Source organism: Botrytis byssoidea, assembly GCF_014898295.1.
Source record: "Botrytis byssoidea strain MUCL 94 chromosome Unknown BBYS_013, whole genome shotgun sequence".
In the NCBI taxonomy this organism is placed as follows: domain Eukaryota; kingdom Fungi; phylum Ascomycota; class Leotiomycetes; order Helotiales; family Sclerotiniaceae; genus Botrytis; species Botrytis byssoidea.
The window spans coordinates 814,092-834,722 of NW_024065854.1; the positions used below are offsets into that span (position 1 = coordinate 814,092).

General features: G+C 42.1%; 8 protein-coding genes across 8 annotated transcripts; 6 read left to right on the forward strand and 2 right to left on the reverse strand.

Annotated features, from left to right (window-relative positions):
• Positions 1-2,137: 2,137 nt before the first annotated feature.
• Positions 2,138-4,471, forward strand: EAE97_007056 (uncharacterized protein; the record flags this gene model as incomplete). Its single annotated transcript, XM_038877570.1, has 3 exons — positions 2,138-2,640; positions 2,786-3,895; positions 3,946-4,471. The coding sequence occupies 3 exons, from the start codon at positions 2,138-2,140 to the stop codon at positions 4,469-4,471; spliced, it is 2,139 nt and encodes a 712-aa protein (XP_038731760.1).
• A 3,372-nt stretch (positions 4,472-7,843) lies between these two features.
• Positions 7,844-9,463, reverse strand: EAE97_007057 (uncharacterized protein; the record flags this gene model as incomplete). The annotated part of the gene is made up of 5 exons (XM_038877571.1): positions 7,844-7,977; positions 8,141-8,533; positions 8,599-8,769; positions 9,075-9,287; positions 9,340-9,463. 5 exons carry the CDS (start codon positions 9,461-9,463, stop codon positions 7,844-7,846), a joined length of 1,035 nt encoding a protein of 344 aa, XP_038731761.1.
• A 929-nt stretch (positions 9,464-10,392) lies between these two features.
• Positions 10,393-10,931, reverse strand: EAE97_007058 (uncharacterized protein; the record flags this gene model as incomplete). Its single annotated transcript, XM_038877572.1, has 2 exons — positions 10,393-10,503; positions 10,563-10,931. 2 exons carry the CDS (start codon positions 10,929-10,931, stop codon positions 10,393-10,395), a joined length of 480 nt encoding a protein of 159 aa, XP_038731762.1.
• An 804-nt stretch (positions 10,932-11,735) lies between these two features.
• Positions 11,736-12,053, forward strand: EAE97_007059 (uncharacterized protein; the record flags this gene model as incomplete). Its single annotated transcript, XM_038877573.1, has 1 exon — positions 11,736-12,053. The coding sequence occupies one exon, from the start codon at positions 11,736-11,738 to the stop codon at positions 12,051-12,053; it is 318 nt and encodes a 105-aa protein (XP_038731763.1).
• A 682-nt stretch (positions 12,054-12,735) lies between these two features.
• On the forward strand, positions 12,736-14,269 carry EAE97_007060 (uncharacterized protein; the record flags this gene model as incomplete). Its single annotated transcript, XM_038877574.1, has 4 exons — positions 12,736-13,208; positions 13,832-13,850; positions 13,913-13,999; positions 14,051-14,269. The coding sequence occupies 4 exons, from the start codon at positions 12,736-12,738 to the stop codon at positions 14,267-14,269; spliced, it is 798 nt and encodes a 265-aa protein (XP_038731764.1).
• Positions 14,270-15,605: 1,336 nt separating this feature from the next.
• Positions 15,606-16,202, forward strand: EAE97_007061 (uncharacterized protein; the record flags this gene model as incomplete). The annotated part of the gene is made up of 1 exon (XM_038877575.1): positions 15,606-16,202. One exon carries the CDS (start codon positions 15,606-15,608, stop codon positions 16,200-16,202), a length of 597 nt encoding a protein of 198 aa, XP_038731765.1.
• A 735-nt stretch (positions 16,203-16,937) lies between these two features.
• Positions 16,938-17,824, forward strand: EAE97_007062 (uncharacterized protein; the record flags this gene model as incomplete). Its single annotated transcript, XM_038877576.1, has 4 exons — positions 16,938-17,406; positions 17,470-17,581; positions 17,653-17,711; positions 17,766-17,824. 4 exons carry the CDS (start codon positions 16,938-16,940, stop codon positions 17,822-17,824), a joined length of 699 nt encoding a protein of 232 aa, XP_038731766.1.
• Positions 17,825-18,553: 729 nt separating this feature from the next.
• On the forward strand, positions 18,554-20,170 carry EAE97_007063 (uncharacterized protein; the record flags this gene model as incomplete). Its single annotated transcript, XM_038877577.1, has 5 exons — positions 18,554-18,901; positions 18,957-18,987; positions 19,035-19,104; positions 19,768-19,836; positions 19,891-20,170. 5 exons carry the CDS (start codon positions 18,554-18,556, stop codon positions 20,168-20,170), a joined length of 798 nt encoding a protein of 265 aa, XP_038731767.1.
• Positions 20,171-20,631: the final 461 nt, after the last annotated feature.

Here is a 20,631-nt window from a genome sequence, read left to right on the forward strand (position 1 = left end):
CACATATTCGCAGCGGGTAGCCTAGGAATGAGCCTATACGGCTTCGAAAGGTAAGACTCAACACTCACTGGTGAATGAACCTGGTTCGCAAGACCATGAACAACACTGGATCAATCAAACTGAAGGTATATTTCAGAGGAATAGAATCACGTTAGATAGATGGCTTTATGGAACGACAAAATGAAAATACTTGCACGTACCGGAATCTGTATCTTACAATGTTCTTACAGTATATCTTACTCGGGTGAGCTGACTGACTGATTGACGACTGACAATTACCTACTCCCCTCTTACTATCTTCTTACCTCCTCCTTCCCCTCCATTCAAAGTCAGCATTCTCTTCTCTTCCCTTGATCAATTGCCGCCATCTGTACCTCATCGTATTATTGTATCCACTTTCCATCATACGTGCTCTCTTGTACATGAAATCAAACAGTACACAGATCCGAAAAATAGCCCTAATCCGCCGTGTTCACATTAACCTAATACAAGAACGTCTAAAATAGGATTGAGAGGAGCTCAGTCATTCATCAACATCATTAATTGTCATCGCAACTTCACCAAATTAGATCGACTCAATTCATTTCCTATTTTGAGTTGGTACTCCCCTCTCTTCCTCCTGGAAAAAGAACTCACCCTATCGTACTACCGTGCGCCGGGAATTGAGACAAACAGCCTTTCGATTGTCTTGGCTTTGACCAGTATCTTTCTTACCCTTCATAATTTGAAAAGGCGAGAAAGGCGAAAATATCCGAAATTCCAACTCTATTATAGATGCAATGATAGGTATCTACTACATAAGATCTTACATACCTACTGAGTAGTAATGTCATGACCTAGCGAGCGAGGTACAGTATTTAAGATTTACACTACCGAACACTCATCAGGACAGACCTACATACGACTCGAATAGTCAACCCCTAACGCTGTAATCCCCGTCTACTCGAGGAAACACTTTAATCTACTTTTATCTACTTGATATGCTTTATTCATACTTTATTCCCAAAAGGAAGAAGGCTTTATGGTCCTTGCCTCGAGGAGTTTAATCATCCATCCTCTTTAAGTCCTCGTCCCCTGTTTCCGAATTCTCCACCTCGTTCTTTTCACTCTGCAGAAGTATAATAAGTCCCACCCTTCACCCTCAGTGAACCCATACACCCACCCATACCATAATCCATCCTGTTTTACCCATAAGGATACGGATACCTGGGTGCTTGAAATCCGCCTATCAACTTCAATTACTTGGTTGGCTCCCCTCCGCTCTCATCCGTCCGTCCATCATCACCATTCCCACTCCCCGAATGAAATCCTAGTTTCCCAGCCCTATTGTTTGTCATTCGTATTCTTAAGGCTTATGAGCTTATAAGAGAGGGAAGAAAGAGAAAGAGGGAGGACCGACCAAATTAATTAGCATTCTATGTACGACGATAGAATTTAAAGCTTATATATGAATGTATGTATATATTTTTTATGAAATATTTACTCTTGTTGCCAGCCATTATTATCATCTATTTAGCTTGTCATTTATTTGTTTATCTATCTATTTATATGCCTTGAGGGTCTCTCTGCCTTCCTCTACATATATATATATATTTGATACTTAACTATCTATCATTCATTATACACCATGTTATTATCGATATCGTCCATATCTATGTGAACTTACTTTTCTGACTTAAATAGTTCTCGATTCAATTTAGCTTTTTTTTTGGTTAGTACACATTCAGCCCTTCCGCTAAAGATTGGCCGAAACATACCTCTCCGTACTTCTTCGTCCTTTCATAACCACAGACGTTCGCCCCGTCATCCCATTTTATGAAGGGTTCGCAAAACAACGTCAACTTCGCGAACTCTTTGAGCCTACTTCAAAAGGCATTTGGTCCTATTGAAGAAAACAAATACCATTGGAACCGGACGTTGTGACCCGGAACCTCTTTTTTTGTAACTAATCTACTCTTCGAAAAAAAAATATCCATGTTGCGATTTCCCTCCTTCTCCACTCTCAACCTTTCCCTCCCAAGCAAAACGGCACGTCCGACTTAGCGACTTCTAGACGAAGACGAGGTCAGCTCATGTTGTTAGGAGGACTACAATATACATCCACTTAATTTTCACAGCCTGTGGCTTAACTCACACAATGGATATTCCTATGCGTGGCCAAAAGCCGAGCTTCAGCACACCCTTACCAGAAATCCACGTACAAGACTCTCACCACCCCGATCGATATCCCGATAGATACTCAGATCAACACAAATACCATTCTTCCAACTCTTCAAGAGCCGCGGCTGGACCAATGTCTATACCCAACGCGAGAGAGTCTCCCCCTCCTCCTTTACCACCACCTAAATACATTCCAGACACAGATAATGGGGGAGATCTTGGGTGGCAGTGGGCAAATCAAAATCGGGGACTCGATTGGGGAAGAAATATGTCATCGGTTCCCGCCGGCTCGAGTTTGTACGGGAGCTATAGTCGCAATAGCATATCAGATGAGCGACCAGACATTGGACGTCGAGGAAGCTCCAACGCCACCATCACTGTCCATCCGTCGAAGGATGCGAGCAACCATGCAATTGCACTGCCAAAAGATGAAGGTTATTCGAGTCTTTCTGCTTCCAACGCAAGCATTGGGTCGACACAGTGAGTGCTATTATCTTAAAACTACGCCGGAGCCTCCGATTTCATGTCACCCCACAAACAGGACCGCCAGTTCTCTTATCAATGCTTTACTGAAGATTATGAAGTGTTTTCTTGTGCCTTCTTTTACTAATTCTTCGTTTCGCAGATCAAGAACCTCAATAGGCTTTCAAAGTTCTGTCCACGACACATATCAAACCAATGCTCAGGCATATGACAAATCATTATTACAAAAGTTGGGTAGCAGAGGAGATAATTTCACACCATCAAGACCATTCGCAAAGTCTCCGTTCAGCTCATCTGTAAATGATACATCACCAACCTCTAGAATAGCGCGGGAACATGGTCATCCTACACTCAAGCCACTCTCTTTGCCAATCCATACACACAAACCGGCACTTGCAGAGAGTCCCATAAATCGATGGGCAGATTCACCTTTATCTTCTGGCATCTCACCAGGCAACCCATATCCCAGACTTAGCAATCTGAGTACATTTGACTTCAGGTCCCCGACCGATATGATAGACAATGAAAGGTCATCACACCCTTACAACATGAGGTCAGGGAGCATAGCCGACGATGCATCAAGTATTGCCAGCCAATCTAGGGACAGCTTTCAGATGCCTTCTCCAGAATACGAAGAAGGCTTCCACATGGAAGAAACGGGTCTGAGGCGACTACAGATAGGAGAAGAGTATCATGGTCGGAGTGAAGGATACTCTCCCTGCTCTACTACAGCCGGGCAAAAACGACGCGCATCTTCCCCTCCCAGGGATGATAGTCTACACCTACTACGTACGGTAGGCAGTGCAAGTGATCTTGCTCGACGTCGCGAATCTGGCTCACGCTCGACACCAAGTCCGCGCTTTCATTCGAGCTCTACGTCTATATCATCTACTACTTCTCTACCTAGGAACTCATTCTCATCCACATTATCAGTGACTACTAGTAGCGCGACCAGCATGGGCTCGTACGGTAGGCTGTCTCATGGAGGCCTCTCACCTGGACCTATGGATATCAACACCGACATGTCATATAACGGTTCAATGTCGCTAAATCCCAGCCCAAGAGGTTCAATTTCGGCTAGAACAACCCATCATCGGGCTTTATCTGAAAGTCGACCTCTAACTAATGCGCGAAAAATGCCAGAGGCATTAGGACACGTGAAACACAATAGTGCTCCCAGCAGACAAGGCGGTTTCATTTGTGAATGCTGTCCCAAAAAACCTAAGAAATTTGACACCCAGGAAGATCTCAAGTTAGTGTCACTCAAAATCTAACTGTTTATCAATACTAACCACAATTTAGCACGCATGAACAAGAAAAGCAGTATGAATGCCTATACTGTCGAAATCGTTTCAAGAATAAAAATGAGGCCGAGAGGCATCAGAACTCTTTGCACCTCCGTCGTTACTCTTGGTCATGTGCTGCTCTCCTAGATTGGGCGCATGCTTTCCATCCTTCTCCTTCACGGCCCAACGATGCGGATACCTGTGGATACTGTGGCGAAGATTTCCCAAGGACTGGAGTTGCGAATCACGAGGGATCTTCGATGCCTGTGGCGACTGGTGAGGATTGGGACCTCAGGGGTGCCCATTTACAAGACATGCACAAGTTTGGAGAATGTAACCATGCCAAGAAATTTTTTCGCGCGGATCATTTCCGTCAACATCTTAAACATAGTCATGCTGGTACAAGTGGAAAATGGACGAATATGCTTGAAAATGCTTGTATGATAGACGAGCCACCACCAGAGCCACTCAGGGGGCCCGAAAGAGTCAGTCCTGGTGGTGTGAGAGTAGGCAGGATCACCGAAGAAGACGAAGTGCTATAAAATAAAACGGCTTTCAAAACAGTGGCCAGCGGAAGTCACTTTGACATGCCAAATAAATACAATTCATTGAGGGTCTTTCATAAAAACGTTCATATTCATATTCGGACTTTCTGACAATGGAAATTCCGAACGACCGAAACAATCATCATGAAATGGGGAGGTAATTTGGGTCAGCCATCTATACTAAGGAGTTATTTTTGGTGCATTGCTTATAGTGCATTGCGTATCTTTTTCTTGCATGATAGGGACGCTCATACATCTGGATCTGTTTGGCGTTTTGGTTGTTTAAACTTTTTCTTTCCAATTTGAGAGTTAGTGTCAACCCTCTATAATCAGTGAGTATTTAAGAAACAGACTTGTCAGACTTAATTCCCGTTATCTTCGGGTGGATGACTCGGGCGCAAACGGGACGTGAAGAGCAAGTGAAATAGGTTTTCACTCGGGCTCTGTCATCCATGTCAGTTCAGTACGAGGAGAAGCCTTTCATGTTGGGTCTGCTATCTATGAGGGAGGGATGACTGCCGAAGCGTGAGAGAGGCAAGAAAAGCGAAAGACGATGGGCATCTAATAGGCAAGAACTTGGCCGGGTTGTACTTACATATGAAGTAGGGAAAATACAAAAGCGAGTATATAACTATTGCCATGACAGAATAAAAGTTTACACCATTGAATACTTGATTTCTTGAGTTTTCGGGATGTGATGCTGTGAAATATTGGTCTTGGTGTCGTTTTACATGTTAAGTAACGCAATCAGCGAAGGCAAAAGGGCGCTATTATATATGAATGTATAGTTTCTATCTGGATGTCTATTCAAGCCTATCTTATCATCACGCATGTTCTACAGGAGGTGATCCTGCTGGACTTAATCATTATTTACAGAGCTTAGCAATAACGCAATCAGAGCAGGAACATAAAAGAATGGGCTGACTCTCAGGAAACTCGCAGGGGTAGTGAAGGCTCAGGTACGCGTTAATGGTAAGATGGAAGCTCGAAGGTACCAAGGGAGCATGAAAGTAAAGACTGATATTAAGTACACATATCATTTTTATTTTTGGCTTCGAACCTCGTCTACATATGAGGGATCAGGCGTTGATAAGTCCTACAAGCTTGCAAGGCAAGACTTCTTTTGTCTAGTGTTGAGATCTCGTAGACTCTCTTCTCTCCGATCTATCATCTTTGAAATGGTACTTTATTCATGGGATGCCAAAGCTAGAGGAAACATCAGAATGTCGATTCTAGTCTCATTTGATAAGGTAGAAGAAGCGATGGTGGGGGGTAGAGTAGAAATTCACCTTCGTCACGCCATTTTCTTCGTCACCGCGGTCAAATAACATGCCGAGGGGAATTGGTACAAAAAATAAGATTTGAAGCTATTGAATATTGTCTTTTTGACTAATTGAGGGTGGCTTTGCATATTGCTATGGATTCACTAGATGAAAATCATCTTTGCGTAGTAGAGGGGCAGTGTTAGATCATTTTACAAGTGTAGTCCACTAGTGTCAAGGTTTGGGACTAGTAAGTAGATCGAGTAAAAATCTCCGATATGCAAGTCATAGATTGAGTGTGAAGGTACAGCCGGTTCACATATTGTATGCAATGTGTCCTTTTTCAACTTGTATGAGCGACCGCATGCTCGCAACGGGTTAATAAGACTCACTGTTTGTCGATCAAGCCAAACTAAGTAGTGAATTTTAAACAGTCAATAGGTGGTATGAGCCGTTGTTTTAATGAGGTCAAAAGTTTTATCTTCTAGCAAAGTGAGAAAGTATTCGTCTTTCTAAAGTTTAAATCACGTCTAGCTTGGACCTATTCCATTCGTACGATTCACCAGAAAAGCCGAAGGCCGAACCTGTCTGCCGAACTAGCTGTGGTTGGTTCATCGGCATAGTAAATCTTGTGGCAGCTGTCATATGCACTATAGGTTGACTTCTTAGCGTGGTGATCTACTTGACAGATTTCAGTTCACTTGTCTATATATAGGTCGCCTTCCCCTCCATCCTTTTCGACTTTTTCTTCTTCGTCTTCGTAGGGCGATTGGGACTTCAACCCGCCATCCCTTGGTTTCAGCGCCATGGTCGTTCAAACATTTTGTTCCTTTCATTGTATCATCACCTTTTGATGTCAGCGCCTTAGCCGTCCAAGCCTTCTGTTCTTTTTATTTGACCATCGTCTCTTGTTTTCGGCGCTCTATCCGCGCAGCCATTTTCGCTCCATTCGTCGAATATTCAACCTTGACTTTCGCGACTTACCCGTTCAAGCCATCCTGTCCCTGGGTTAATTTGAGACTATCAACTCTGTATTATTTACTATGATTTTGATTGATTTTCCTCCGGGGAGATTGAAATGGTGAAGAGTAGTGAATTATCTAGAGTTGATAGCCTCAAGTTAATGAATGGACTAGACGACTTGGACCAAGCCGGAACTCAAGGGGGATAATTTGAGCATCGAGCAGGATGGTTGTGTGAGGGTACAGGCTGTTTCTCAACCACGGTGCTTCACTAGATTGAGCAGCAAGATACTTGCGCGGCTAAGGCGGGGGGGGGGTCAAGAGGGGTGGTTCATTGAATCGATCAAGATGTTTCAGCGGCTATGGTGGGGGATCGAGCGGTTGCCGGTTGAAAAGACAGTCGCCTAGGCCAAGGTTAGCCAGTTCTTCACCCTGCCGTTGTTGCCTTTTGACTTCGCTCCCTTCGGGGAACGTAGAATGATGGAGAAAAGCATCGGGGGGTGAAAAACTGTCGGCCTTGACCCGTAACTCTGGCCCAAGCCAGTATTCCTATGCCTTTTGTTGCTTTCTTTTGACCTCGTTTCCCTCGGGGGCGAGGAATGATAAAGAACGGTAACAAAAGGTATGGGGATACTGGTTTGGGCCAGAGTTGCGTTAGGTCAATTCCATCGTTCCTCTGGTTAGACTTTGCTAATTTCCAATCTTCCAGTTTCCTTCAGGGGATGGGGGTGAGGGAGTTACATTGGATAGCCTGAGGATTGATGAAGTTGACCCGTAACTTGGGCCAAGTCCATTGCTGTCTGACATTCTCTACGATCTTCTAATCTGGTCATTCTTTTCGGGAGTGATTGGTGCAGAAGTGGCTGGAGGGTGGTTGGAGAGCAGTGGGCTTGGCCCGAGTTGCGTTAGGTTGATTTACCGGTAATAGGTCTCAGAGATATAGATGCTAAAGGGAATACAACGTTCAAAGCATTTTGGCTGGAAAGCTTTTATACTCAAATTTTTAACAGTGTAAGAATATCTACATCAACCAGTATCCAACTCAATACGTTATATTCACAGCCCTTAGATCTCTGTTGAACTCTCTGACCATCTGTCCTTGACGTATATGTCTTTTCCACCCTTCTCAATTTCCCAATCATCGTCTAAAAGATGGCCATTGCATTTGGGGGTGAAGAAACCCCCCCTGGCATGTTCAATGGCATGGATGTTAGGAAGAATGAATATCGATTGAGTTCGCGACAGGTACGAGACAAGGCCTCAAGATCGAATATTTCACCTATGTGAATGATAAATTAGCAGGCATAATTTTTAAACTGGAAGAATTCCGAGTTGCGCGCCAGCTCTTTATGTAACATACAAAGCCAGGAGTATGAAAGCGAATAAAAATTGGATAGAAATCAAGCTGAAAGAGAACTCGAAAGTCCATGTAAAATACTTACCAATCGGCATTCCCCATCCTCCAAGCAGATATTCATGACAGCTAAGCTCTCCTTGTGTAGGATATACCTCCCAGCTTATAGCATCGCCTACCACAGCTGATATCCCACTATCCCATAGCCACTCTAATAATTCCAAACTGGGTTCAACGCCAGCATGTTCGGGGATACTTTGGGATGCATATTCCTGTTTTTGAAAATCGGTGAAATTATCCCATTCCGGAATTAGACCCATGCGGATAAAGAGAATATCACCACGTTGAGGGGTTATATTTTGATCGGCGAGAATCGTGACGAGCGTTTTGAATGGGATGTTGTGGAGGGAAAAGTTGGTGTACCTGATAGGTGGAGATTGTTGGGTACACCAATGAGCGTAGTCGATCAGAATACCACGGCCTAGATGTGGTTATGAGCATTATGAAGATGCGAGCTGGAATGGTGGAGGAACTATGAAGACGAACCGGCAATTCCTTCAGGTGCCCAATGTTGGAGCCCAATACGGTGATTGGATGTATCCATAATCTCATCTTTCGTGGTGCCGCCATAGAAAACTCGGTCTTGTGATGTAGAGGGGTCGGAAGTATTTCGTGGCTGGGAGTAGTGACGGAAGCCATCCCATTGACTGCTTTGTTCTTATTTTATAGGTCAGCCAATGTTGGTTTGATATTCAAAGTATATAAAATCCTAAATTCAGGATTCGAAGTTGTAGTTTTATGTGTCTTGTGGATGTGCGATTTGATCCTGTCATAATTTCAACTAGCAGAACTTGAGGTAAATATACTAGGTCGCAACAAATCGTGGGTTTTACCTGCCTCTCTTGGATGGATACTTGCCCATCATCTAATTGAGAAGCTCCGAGCAAGAGATCTCCGATTTATAACTTTGTGAAGATATGCTGAAGAAATCCAAACTAATAAGAAGTATCGCCATGACCTACGGGGATTCATATGATAGACATCATCAAAACATGCTCCATATCCACTCCCTCCTGGTCCATTCAGTGGAATAATCTTATGACCACATTTCTGTCGTCCAAATTGGGAATACTCCAATTTTTTCATATCCCATCCGAGACCTACTCTTCTACCCGTCTTGATCTCTGAGGTTGCCGCCGAAGAGACAATTTCTGGTGTGAGAAGGGATAGGCGACCTATAGGGTTTGTCAGGTGATTTATGGTACAGAAAGGGGAAGAGATTCTTACCTATTCCTTCAAGAGCAGATCCAGGCTCCCCTATCCATACTCGTTTGGGGTTTGGTAATTTTGAGAAAGGGGTATCGTAGATTGAGGGGTCGTAACGCGGGGTAGTAGATTCTTTCTCGGCCATGGTAGAAGTATCAGTAACAAATATCGGGTTTCTAGGGGTTTCTATCACTGAAAGAGACACTGAATCTTATCATGAATTTAAGAAAGAATCATGCAATCCAAAACACAAAGGTTCCTCCAGTTGCTAAATATATATATATATATATATATTGAATCTCTGGAGAACATCACGTGTAACATCCCCCACCTCGTACTACCTTCGGTAACTCGGTATAGTGATCTCCGCCAATCATCATCCAAGTACACGTTTGGGGTTTCATGCATATCACAACGTCTGAAAAGTATGAGAAACATCCTGTGGCAGATATAAAATCTTTCGACTGTTGTTCGCAACAGAATTCGAGTAAGAGGGTTATGGTACTTACTGAAGCATCATTACAGAATGTTTTGCTCTGCCATCATCCGTCGGGATCATGTTTCTCGGCGAACTCCTTAATCTTTCTCTTGGTCTCACTTAGAAATACCTATTGAAAACCTCTGATAGAGCGAGTAATTCGTGACAAGTGCAATATAGATCACGGGCTCGCGGTCTATATAACACGGGTGTACTCATGTTTATATTCTTGAAGTATTTGGCAAAAAGATTGCATTGGTTGGCGAATTATGTGAGTGTGTAATATTGAGGAATCTGGAAACTTTATGTACAGGTTTTGCAAGGAATCAGCTAGTGCTGTGAATCTTCAAAAATACGTTCACTCCAGTTAAAAAACGCTATTTCAGCAATGTATATTGACTTCTGATGTAATTAACTCAGACTTTGAGTCTGAGGAACTACACTAAAAGTACATCTGCAATTATTTTCGTAATGTCAACGTTTATTCATAAAGCTTTGTTATCATGCCAGCATGTCCAGCCTCGAGGTTCATTCCCTCATTCTGCCATCGAAAAATTTGCCTTAGTCGCTAATTCAGAGTTTCCTTATCCTCCTTTCTATTCCCGTCCCATTCTACGTTGACCTGGCCACAGCCCAAATCTTAAGTGCTCGACTTGTGTGAAGTCTGTCTTTGGGTGTCTTCGCCAGATGAGACCCATTAATCTTGCCTATTTGAATTCAATTAGCATGAACGAAAGGTTTTGATGAAGGGCATGGTCTTACATACCTGTAAGGTGTTATTGTCACGTTTGTATTTCGCCGCTCGTTCCTCAAGACTAAGGTTTACACCTATCAACTCCTCAAACAAAGCCACGGCTTGAGTCACCAACTCATTCAGTTCCTGTGGATGACTTCTTTCTTTAAGCTTTAACTCGTGAACGCCCAAGATAACTTGCTCTCTTGCTTCATCCATGTCTTGCACGTGTACATCCTGACGAGTCTTGATATACGCTGACATGCTATCGCTGTATCTCTCAGCATAGATATCAATAGTATCCAACTGCTGGTGGAACCATCTGAGTAACTCCTTTTTACGATCGAGCCTCATTTGCTGACGTTGACGAGACAAGGCTTCAGTCATGCTACGACCATCCATCGTGAATTTAGAGTAGGGATGCCGTGTAGGATTTGTTCGACAAGTCGATGCGGAATTGTAAAGAATGGAGTGATAAGAGCTGTTTGTTGAATGTGATATTGATGGTTGTTACGATGGTTCTCCACAAGATTGATGTCTATGAAGACAGACGGATATTAAAGCTGAGGACAGGGTTTGAAAGTAGCTCGTGTAATTTGATATTTTTTCTTGGGTTCTTTGGTGTCTGGGGAAGCTTTTGTGTAAAAAGGATATTCTAATGCATATGTCTTGTTGTGTAGTAAGTAAACTTTCTGGTTTGTTGCTTGAGATTCTGCAAAAATAGTGCGAAGGGGGAAATTTCAAACTATTTGTGCGCATCTCTCGATGTGTTTTGGAGCTAGTAGACACTTTGAATGACTGCAATATGGTCGACTGAATCATGATGACACCACTTTCTATTATCGTATGTGACTCGAAATTATGGTCAACTCAAGCCTTTTTCCTTTACAGATTAGATCGCCTGAAATTTGTGGCACTTGAAAACTTATCACGAGTAGGCTATCGATATATGAGACACGACTGACAGAAGTCCACAAATTTCTGATTGCGTAATCGGTGATTAAGATGCTATTTTTCTTGATCACTGAAGTCGATTCATGTAGCCGAAAATTCAAGAAGTTATTCACATCTGCTGCTCACAATATTGTACTCACTTTTGAGCATCTAGCTCAAATTCCACACAAAAAACAAGGATCCACCAGTATTTACAGATTCTTTATTCTAACAGCACAAAATCCATATATTACACTGAATCCCACTTTCATGATGTTTACCTACTCTTCTATTCCTACCATTACCATTGACGGCGAGAATATATCACAGACATATGAGGCATCTTCGATTACAAACGGCACGAGTAGCCAAGAAGTAATCAAGGATAGATGTCGCTCTGGTCCCAACACGCTACATGGTGACTTCCCAGCTGTAGCACCTACAAAAAAGCGCTGCTATGTTCTCAGAAAAGTCATCAAAGGCATATCAAATGTAATCAAAGCTTTCACCAGTACGTATAATCTCCCTCACAAGATCTGTGACCAAAGAATGGCGGCTGATATGCTTTTCGAAACTCCTACAGGAATTTAAGAATCATATCGCCGTGCTGCCTGCAAAATCAATGGAACGAGAGCACAGTATTGGCACTGTAGTATGATGCCCCTATAATATTATCCGAATCATGCATAATACGAAGATGTGACAGCCAAATCCTAGTTGGGTGTTGACGTCTGAGGGTGTACAGGCAGAGGTTTGATCGTGTCGGTCACTAGACATAAGGAAAAGATCTCTTTCACACTCTGAGGAGACATGAATGGCGCCTTCAGCTTGGAGATGTTAGAATCACAACACAAATGAGGAGGAAATATGAATCAGCGAGGTCTTATGACTAGTAGAATAGCATTTTCTGACTACTCATTACTGTTCACTTGTATCATACAATTCATCGTCCATGTACCTTTTTATGACTCTTTGAAACATATAGTGGTCCCCAACTTCTCCAGATTTGTATCTTCATTCTGGATACTAATTTTTCTTCCCACACGTCGAAACATAATCCAACAATTTCAATTGACTTCTGCACTTCACACTTGCAGAACAACAACCCAAGTCATTCGACCCAAGCCGTCTACCACGGCAAAGCATTATCAGAAATTTTCACGTTTCATCAGCACCATTATTCCTGCTTCATATTATACCAGATTCAACAGCTGCAGGTTCAACCCGTAGTCATCTCACTAAGTCACACTACTAAATCAGTAACCAAGTAAAGATGAACTCCAGCAAAATCTACCGACAGACGCGATCTAATCTCAAAGTAGAGCTCGATAAAAGAATTCACTTGCTCAAAGAGAGGGTTCGCAATCAAGGTCCCCGCACTAGAGCCATCAGCACTCTCCGGAGTTTCTACGTCATTCGCATTGCCAATACATATGTCGACGAAGCTACAAATAGATTTGCATCAAAAGGATTAACTCGCAAAGATATCGAAAACATCCATAGAGATATTTCGAACATCCAAAATATATCTCGTCAATTTGTGAATGATGTGTATGAAATTGTCTGCACCCCTGAAGCAAAGGTTGGTAAAAGTATCTCATACTTTCCGACTGGGGAGCCTAGTACACCTGATTCTTCGAATAACACAGTCCAAGATGCTTCTCAAGCAAGTATTGCTCGGCGAATTATTCGTCTTGATAATCGTTTGGTAGAGGTTCGAAGCGATTCGTTTGAGAGATGGAGCATGTACGGCTCTTTTCTGGGTATTAGTATAATAGTTTAGTGCACAAATGGAGAGACTGGAATCGGCAGTGAGGTTAGTAAGTAATCTAGGGCTTAGACCAGAAGGCACTGCTTGATACCATCTCTGTATGAGTTATGTTATTGAATAGTACACGTTGTTGGCTGAGAAGATAAGTGCAGTAGACGCGGTACTTGTGAGCTGGGATAGATTTAGCTGGAAGAGTGGCAATCGATCTTGGGCAAAATTATGCATGGCTTTGATAGTTCTTGACACACAAATGAAAATGAATTCAAACCTTACTCAGTATGATCTTTCGTCAAAATGAATGCATCTTATTATACTGTAGTATTGCCACTCAGTAGAAAGCTTGAATGGATTCTAGCTTTTTGCGATGAACAGTCACGGCCTAGCCAATTTAGAGTCATAAGTGATTCTTGGGAGCATTTATTCCATGACTGAAAGTAAGATGAGTCTGACATAACTTCCTTTACCTTTTCCACAAAACTCTTTGCTTCCTCCCTCCCTCTCCTTTTACCCAACAAGATACAAATAATCCAAGCACCGAACTTCACAACTTGCACAACTTGCACAAATTGGGATAGCTTCCTGATTCAAGTCAACATAGTCGAACCAAACATTACCAGGTATGACTAAATATTGTATAACCTTAGTTAAATTGCAACTTGTCGCTAAGTACATCAAATAGATCCAGATAACCATTTACATATCTTCACCTCGTCGAATATTGGAGCTCATCACACACTTAGAATCATCTTCTCCCCGAGTTTCCGTGGTAAGATTTGCTCTTTACGAACATTTTTAGCTTATCTAATTGTCAAAACAGAATAACTTCGAAATGAAGACAAATCCGATCATCAGCGCCTCTAAAGCATCGGCTGAGGCGTCCGAAGTTACTAAGAACGAGATAAAAAGGATGGAGAGGAGGGCAGTGATGCTTGAGGAAGAGAACAAACGTCTGGAGCTGGAAATTTCACTCCGCCAAAAAGAGGTTGCAGCTATGCGAAAAGAAAAGGCCAATGGATGGATAGAAAAAAAATCCTAATTAGGACAAAATAATGATATGGTAAGCTCATAGCAGCGATATAAGTCCATTTACTAACTAAAAGTAAGGAGATTCGACAACATCATTCCGCAGATACAATCACGGGTACTGGATGCTTGGAATGGGAGGGTTGACCCACGACACAGAAAGAACTGCCTGGCTTTTGGATATTTATTCTCAAAGAACTTGTGTGATAGAAATAAAATCCACGTTGAAAAATGCGATCCCATTGTGCAATCTCACAGTACAACATTGACACGGCCTTTCAATGCTTTTTCGGATATCCAACATCAACTGCTTTGATATTAACACCTATTGAGTGAACCTGTCACGGACTTACTATCCAAAGTGAGAGGTGATATTTTGTTCTGGTACCAGTTGAAAGCTCAAAGTCCCAGTTTTCATTCCGGAGGGGGCAAATTTCGATTCATACAAGACTGGTGCAACATTACAAGTCAGTTCAAGTATTAGACAGGTTACTGGGATGAAGCTTTTCAATTTACCCATACCCTATACAGTACGTAAGGCTTGAAGTAGAGTGGATGATCTTATGAATCCATCTCTTAGGTATGAGGTTTGACCACCGACCAAAAGTATGAGTTGCTACATTCTACACAGCTTCGATTTAACTTTGATAATTATTTTATCAAAGCACTTACCCAGCATTCTTTTTGTGCTGATTATGTTTGTCATTGAAGAAACTTATACGCACCCAGATTCTTTACTAAATCATGTGCGAGGTCTGCAAGTTGATTGGAACCTTGTGGTATACACCCAGAGTCATTTGTACCTGCCATGTTTGTACCTTTGAACTCTCAATCTTCATCTTAGATTCGACCTTCCCTTTCAACACTGTCCACAGCCTCATCATCCTATTTCTCCAGAAAATTATCAAAACGAACTCTCCTAGCAATTGATTCAAAATACCCTTTATTGAATTCTAGTGCTCTTCATTATCACGATTGTCACGCTCCGTAAAATCTGTCAGCTAAAGCATTCGAAGAAATGGCACAAATTTAAGCAAGTGAGATAAATATCGAGATAAGCAGTTAGGAATTAAATTCTGACTCTTTTCAATCGCAACTGGGATACAAAGATTGGGGCTAAACAACTGGAAGAATAGCACAAACTCAGGCATTCAAGGAGTTCAAAGACCAGTTGCGGATAGTCCAGTTCTCTATTTGGCACAAGTCCTGAAACTCGAAGCATTCAAAAATAGCAGGACTCTGGACACTTGGAGACCTCGAGACGAACGGCGGATCATCCTCAGATAAATCTATACTTCAGTCTTCTTTTCGATTAGATCGACTTCTTTGAACAACTTCTCAGCCACGCAATGTCGAGCATTGAAAAACAGATCAACTATGAACGCCGCGTCGCACATCTGCTGTGTGCAGCAATTAATTCGCAACTGGAACTCGAGAAAGCCACGGGAAAATTGATTAAAAACGTGTATGGGGATTTGAAAAGAATGAAAGCTTCTGATTGCTTAAGTGAAGATTGGATTGCAATGTTTGACAAGTCACAGGAACTAGTTGACACTTTCAGAATGTTGATCATTGATGATAGTCCCTTATCGACGATTGAGGAGAGAAGAGTTGTTGTCAAAGTCGAGAATGAATTGATGAGCGGAGGAAAGCCAGAGGAAGATATTGAAGAGTACCTCGAAGTACTATTGAAGGAGATGCATCCCAATTTGTATCATATTAGAGCTGCTGCTAGCTTAGATAAACAGGAACTACACGATGTATTTGGGTTGGCAAAGCAAATGGCCGAACCTCATAAATTTGCGTTTGATGAGGAAACGAAACAGGCAACTAATGAGGAAAAGAAGGACAAAAAAGTAAATAGGAACAAAAAGAAGAATAAAAAGGGGGGCAAGAGGAGATTTGAAAGAAAGGGTGAGCCTTCAAGTCTCTTAAAGAGAAACTGAGGGATCACAGAACCGTCTCATCTCATTCTGTTTTATGATTTTGAAGAAGATGGAAGGTCAACATACTGAAAGGCTTCTTGATTATACCTGCTTTGACAGGAGACTTGAGTAATTCTACGGTCTCAAGTTGTGCAAAGCTGCAGCTACATATTGGACTTCTATGCCGCTCGCCGGAAAGTGTTGAGCTTGTTTTCGGTTCAAGTCTATGATTATTATCGTGTTATATGTACTAAGAGCATACCGTTAATTGTGAGAAGATTGGGACTTTTTAGATTACAATTGATAGACCCCGAAAGGACCATCATTACTTAGCATGGGGCATTTGCTAGAGATACTTATGTAGACGGTTGTGCGGATTATTTCCACACCGCAATTGCTTTGGTGATTTCGGAGGACGTTTATTTGTACAGGCAATTCACACTAGTCAAACCTAGCAATTCGAGGCCAATTCAATTGCATTTCGCGTGGTCATTTTTACTGTCAAGATATGTTTGTGATGATGCAAATTTTATATATCACTGGTATCGTGGTGTTATTTTCATCAATTCACTAAAATTAACCCACTTTGTGAGCCAATCGAGTATCCCTATTTCTAGGAGCTTCCTCCTAATCACCTTGAGTTTCTTGCTTTCCTTTCACGAATGAACAACGATAACAAACGCTTATGTTTGTATTACTTATTCGAGTAAATTGTGGAACCTAATATTAAGAAATCTTTTATCAACTTAACTCATCATGGAATCAAATTGCACGAAATCTTCTACTAATACGCCGCCGTTTGTCGATCTCGGACTTCTCATGAACATCAATCATCAAATTGAAGCCAAAAGACCCGAAGAACGGTACAGAGATTACAAAATGCGCGGAGAACACATAGATAGTGTGATTCCACCCATCACTAGCTCTGAGGAACGAACCTTGTCTACACTCGAGGTATCGGAAGACGAAAGGCTGTCTTTGGAGACACTGTCTGATACAGAAGAGACACCGAAGATTATTCAAGAAACTCGAGCAGAAGCTAAGAAGAGGAGACGCCAGGAATTTCTCGATAATTATGATGTGGAATCATGCAAGCTAGTCGTAGATGATCTTCTTGAGAGTCAGATTAGATATTACGCGGTTTTGCGGCGATGTGGATTGGTTCCTGTGCAAGCAAAAGAAAATATACATCATAAGGAGGATACTTGGAGTGAGACTAGCGAAGGTTGGAGTTTACCCAAACTTGTGTTCTTCTGCCCTTTCACTAATGCTTGGTCTCTAATCACAGACCCTGCGCCAAGACATGGGAACTTTTCCTCCAATTTACCCATTTCACAATCCTCGATTAAGGAAAAAAATCCTAAACTATCCCATAGCGAAAATAATGTGAGGGCAATTGGGTAAGTCTTTGCTGGCACTACCAGCCCATTTGTACGAATGCTGTCAGGAGATCTCGCTAATAATCATGTAGAAAGAGTGGGCCTGGCGTTGCAAAGAAAGGTCATGTCGCCAAGAAACAGGCAATCATCAGTAAGTATCATACGGAGCATTCGAGAGATTGCCAGTTGCTGATTGAATTTAAAGACAAGAAGGACATGTTCGAGTTGATGTTTAAGGGGATGGAGCATTGTTCCGGAGCTTAGTTTGAGAAAGGCATGCATGGAGGTCTGAAAGGGGTTTTGGTGGGGTTTCTCATAACGTCGAAAGTACACATCAGAATTTCGGATTTCAAAGGCACAACAATAATTGGAATAAGGATTGGCGGTATGTTTCTGTATTGAAGACTTCAATTTCATCAGTAACATCGCCAGGGATAGTATCCGAATTAGTAGTCATGAGTATAGGAAGCAGGCTTTCTTTCCGGAGATATGTTTATTAGTCTAAAATTGCGTATCTTCATTCAACTACCATTGCTCTCATTAAAATCACGCAAATTTGCCATACTTCATAATCTTCGGGTTCGCTTACACCAAGACTAATATTCTAACGATCGTAATTCTAGACTATTTCTTTCAAACACTCCTCCACAGATGGTCAACGCCTTGATTTGGTGGTGTTCTCTGAATTTCTGGATGTGGAATTGTGAAACCAAGCAACAATGCTGGATTTCCTCGCACGGTGTATCAACAACAAAGAATGACAGAGCGGGAAGTTTCAAGCAGTAAGATCAGTTTCTGCGAATCTGGAATCTTGAATCTCATCTGGCAGTGAAGCATTTATTCTAAAGATGTATCTATCCAACTCTGGAGCGTTCTAAGAAGGTGTCTTAGATGACTAGAATTGATCAAAGGATATTGTATTCGTATGAATATATAGCAGAGTACTACTTACAATGTTGCTGCTGAAATATACTTTCGGTTTTCATTCGCATTATGGCCGAAGATTTGGAACCAAATTACTCTGAGACTAAAAAACGGGTAGATGAAAATGTCACAGAGAGAACCTCCAGAAGAACATCCACAGCACAGTGGGGCTCCTGCCGGGGTCGAAACATAATGCTTAGAGACTCTTCTATCATTTCCGGTCCAGTTGCGCAGCCACAAATCTTTCATTCTCGAATGGTAGCAAAAGGTCGAACATCCAAATTTGTCGAAGAAATTAGCAGCGATGAGGACTTACAAAGCGTGGTGAAGAATATGGGGGCAGCCAAGACCTTTGATGAAATGCCGCTGCCTCCTGGGAAAGTAAGGTCAGCAACTGCATGCGAGGAGCAGACTAAAGTGAGCGAACTTTGTAAAGCAGATTCCATAAGACACTACTGACACTTTCTCATAGGCTGAGGAAGCTGAATGCTGGTTTAGGAGATGTGGGTTGATGTAGATTGTCGAGTGAAGTACTGATGTTATCACGCAGTGTTGGTGGCAATGGGACTGCCGATGCCACCAGTTTCTGACATATGTATTCCTTGGATCTTCAAATTGGTGTTTGTTGCTTTCTTGTAGGCTTCTATAAGAATATGAGTACACTATATTCTCGTGATATTCTCCAAATACCATGAGCATAATTTGAATAGGAGTAGAATAGATTTCTAAGAGAGGCGATGGCATCCCTTCGATATCTGTAAGAAATGTCTAAAATTCAAGGCTCTTTGCCTGAGAACCCAAATTTTGCTACCTCTCGGGAAATATTGGCAATCTCGGGTGGAGTTTCATGAGATAAAGCAAGCCGTGACCGGTTAGATCTGTACTGACTATAATACCACCTGGCTAATTTTTTCGGAATCACAATTTCGAATAAAACGTCTTCGGAATAATAAATTTACTGCTAATTCCTCCAGAATCTAGTATTTTTTGACTTCTATATACCACTCAAAGGGGATATTTTAATACATATCTATTTTGACAATGACAAAACACTGCTTCAAAACTTCCAGCTCTCGCTATCCCAGAATACCTTCAACAGTTTTTAGTGAATGACTATCCCCGCATATCATTTAGTGGCGGAAAATTTATATGAGAGTCATTTCCACACTATTTTGAATAATCCATGCCAGTCATAAAATTCATTCACAGCATTAGCACATTGAATATCCATAAAGCTTGCCACAGGTTTCGTAAATAGATACTTCACTCACAAATAAACACAGAGCCGTACAAGAACCTGCAACCTTAACAAACACAGGAGCAATACATCCAGCAATAATACCCATATCAAAGTAGGTCTATAACTAGGCCAACGAGTTTGAACAGCCTGCTCACCATTCTCATAGTATTCCAAATCAAAACAACGCCATGCCTGAGAAAGAATCCACAACTTTGCCGAAGATGAACGTCTCTTCGGCGTGGACTCTACTACAGAAGGTTTCGACACTCGTTAACAATCTTTCGAAATCCCAGGAAGAAGCCAAGTTGTCCAGAAATACAGACTCGCAGGCAATCGAGAAGTTAAATAACAAGGTCAAGTCACTTGAAAACGAATTGAAGGGAGTCACTCAAGCCTTTGAAAGACGGATCAATCAGCTCGAGAGTGTGATTTATCGCTCGAAGTGACCCCCACAGAGCCCCACGTGCGAGTGGTCAAGACTGGAGTTCTGGAGACTGAGCAGATCAACAACAACTTCGGAACGTGAGGAGCTTGCACGCTTTGACAGTTGATTGGGAGATTCTGATAACAATCACAATTGTATTGCTCCCCGGGGTTTGGTTAATTGAAGACCGATGTACCATGATTGCACGGGAGACCTTTGGCGAGCATTCTATTTGGGAAATATCGAGCGTACAGGATTACGTAAAGGCGAACTCATTGTGTTTCATGGCAGGAACTGCATAGATTGGCCGGAGCCTAAACTATTCGACTTTGATCAATGATGGATTATCATTTCATGGAAGTCCCAGCAACCTGAATCATGAGATAGTAAAACAACTGCAATATACATTTTCCAATGAAACAATTGCATTGCCGGGCAGTTCTCCTCCTCCTGCCCCCACGTTCACTTAGCATGACTCATCAA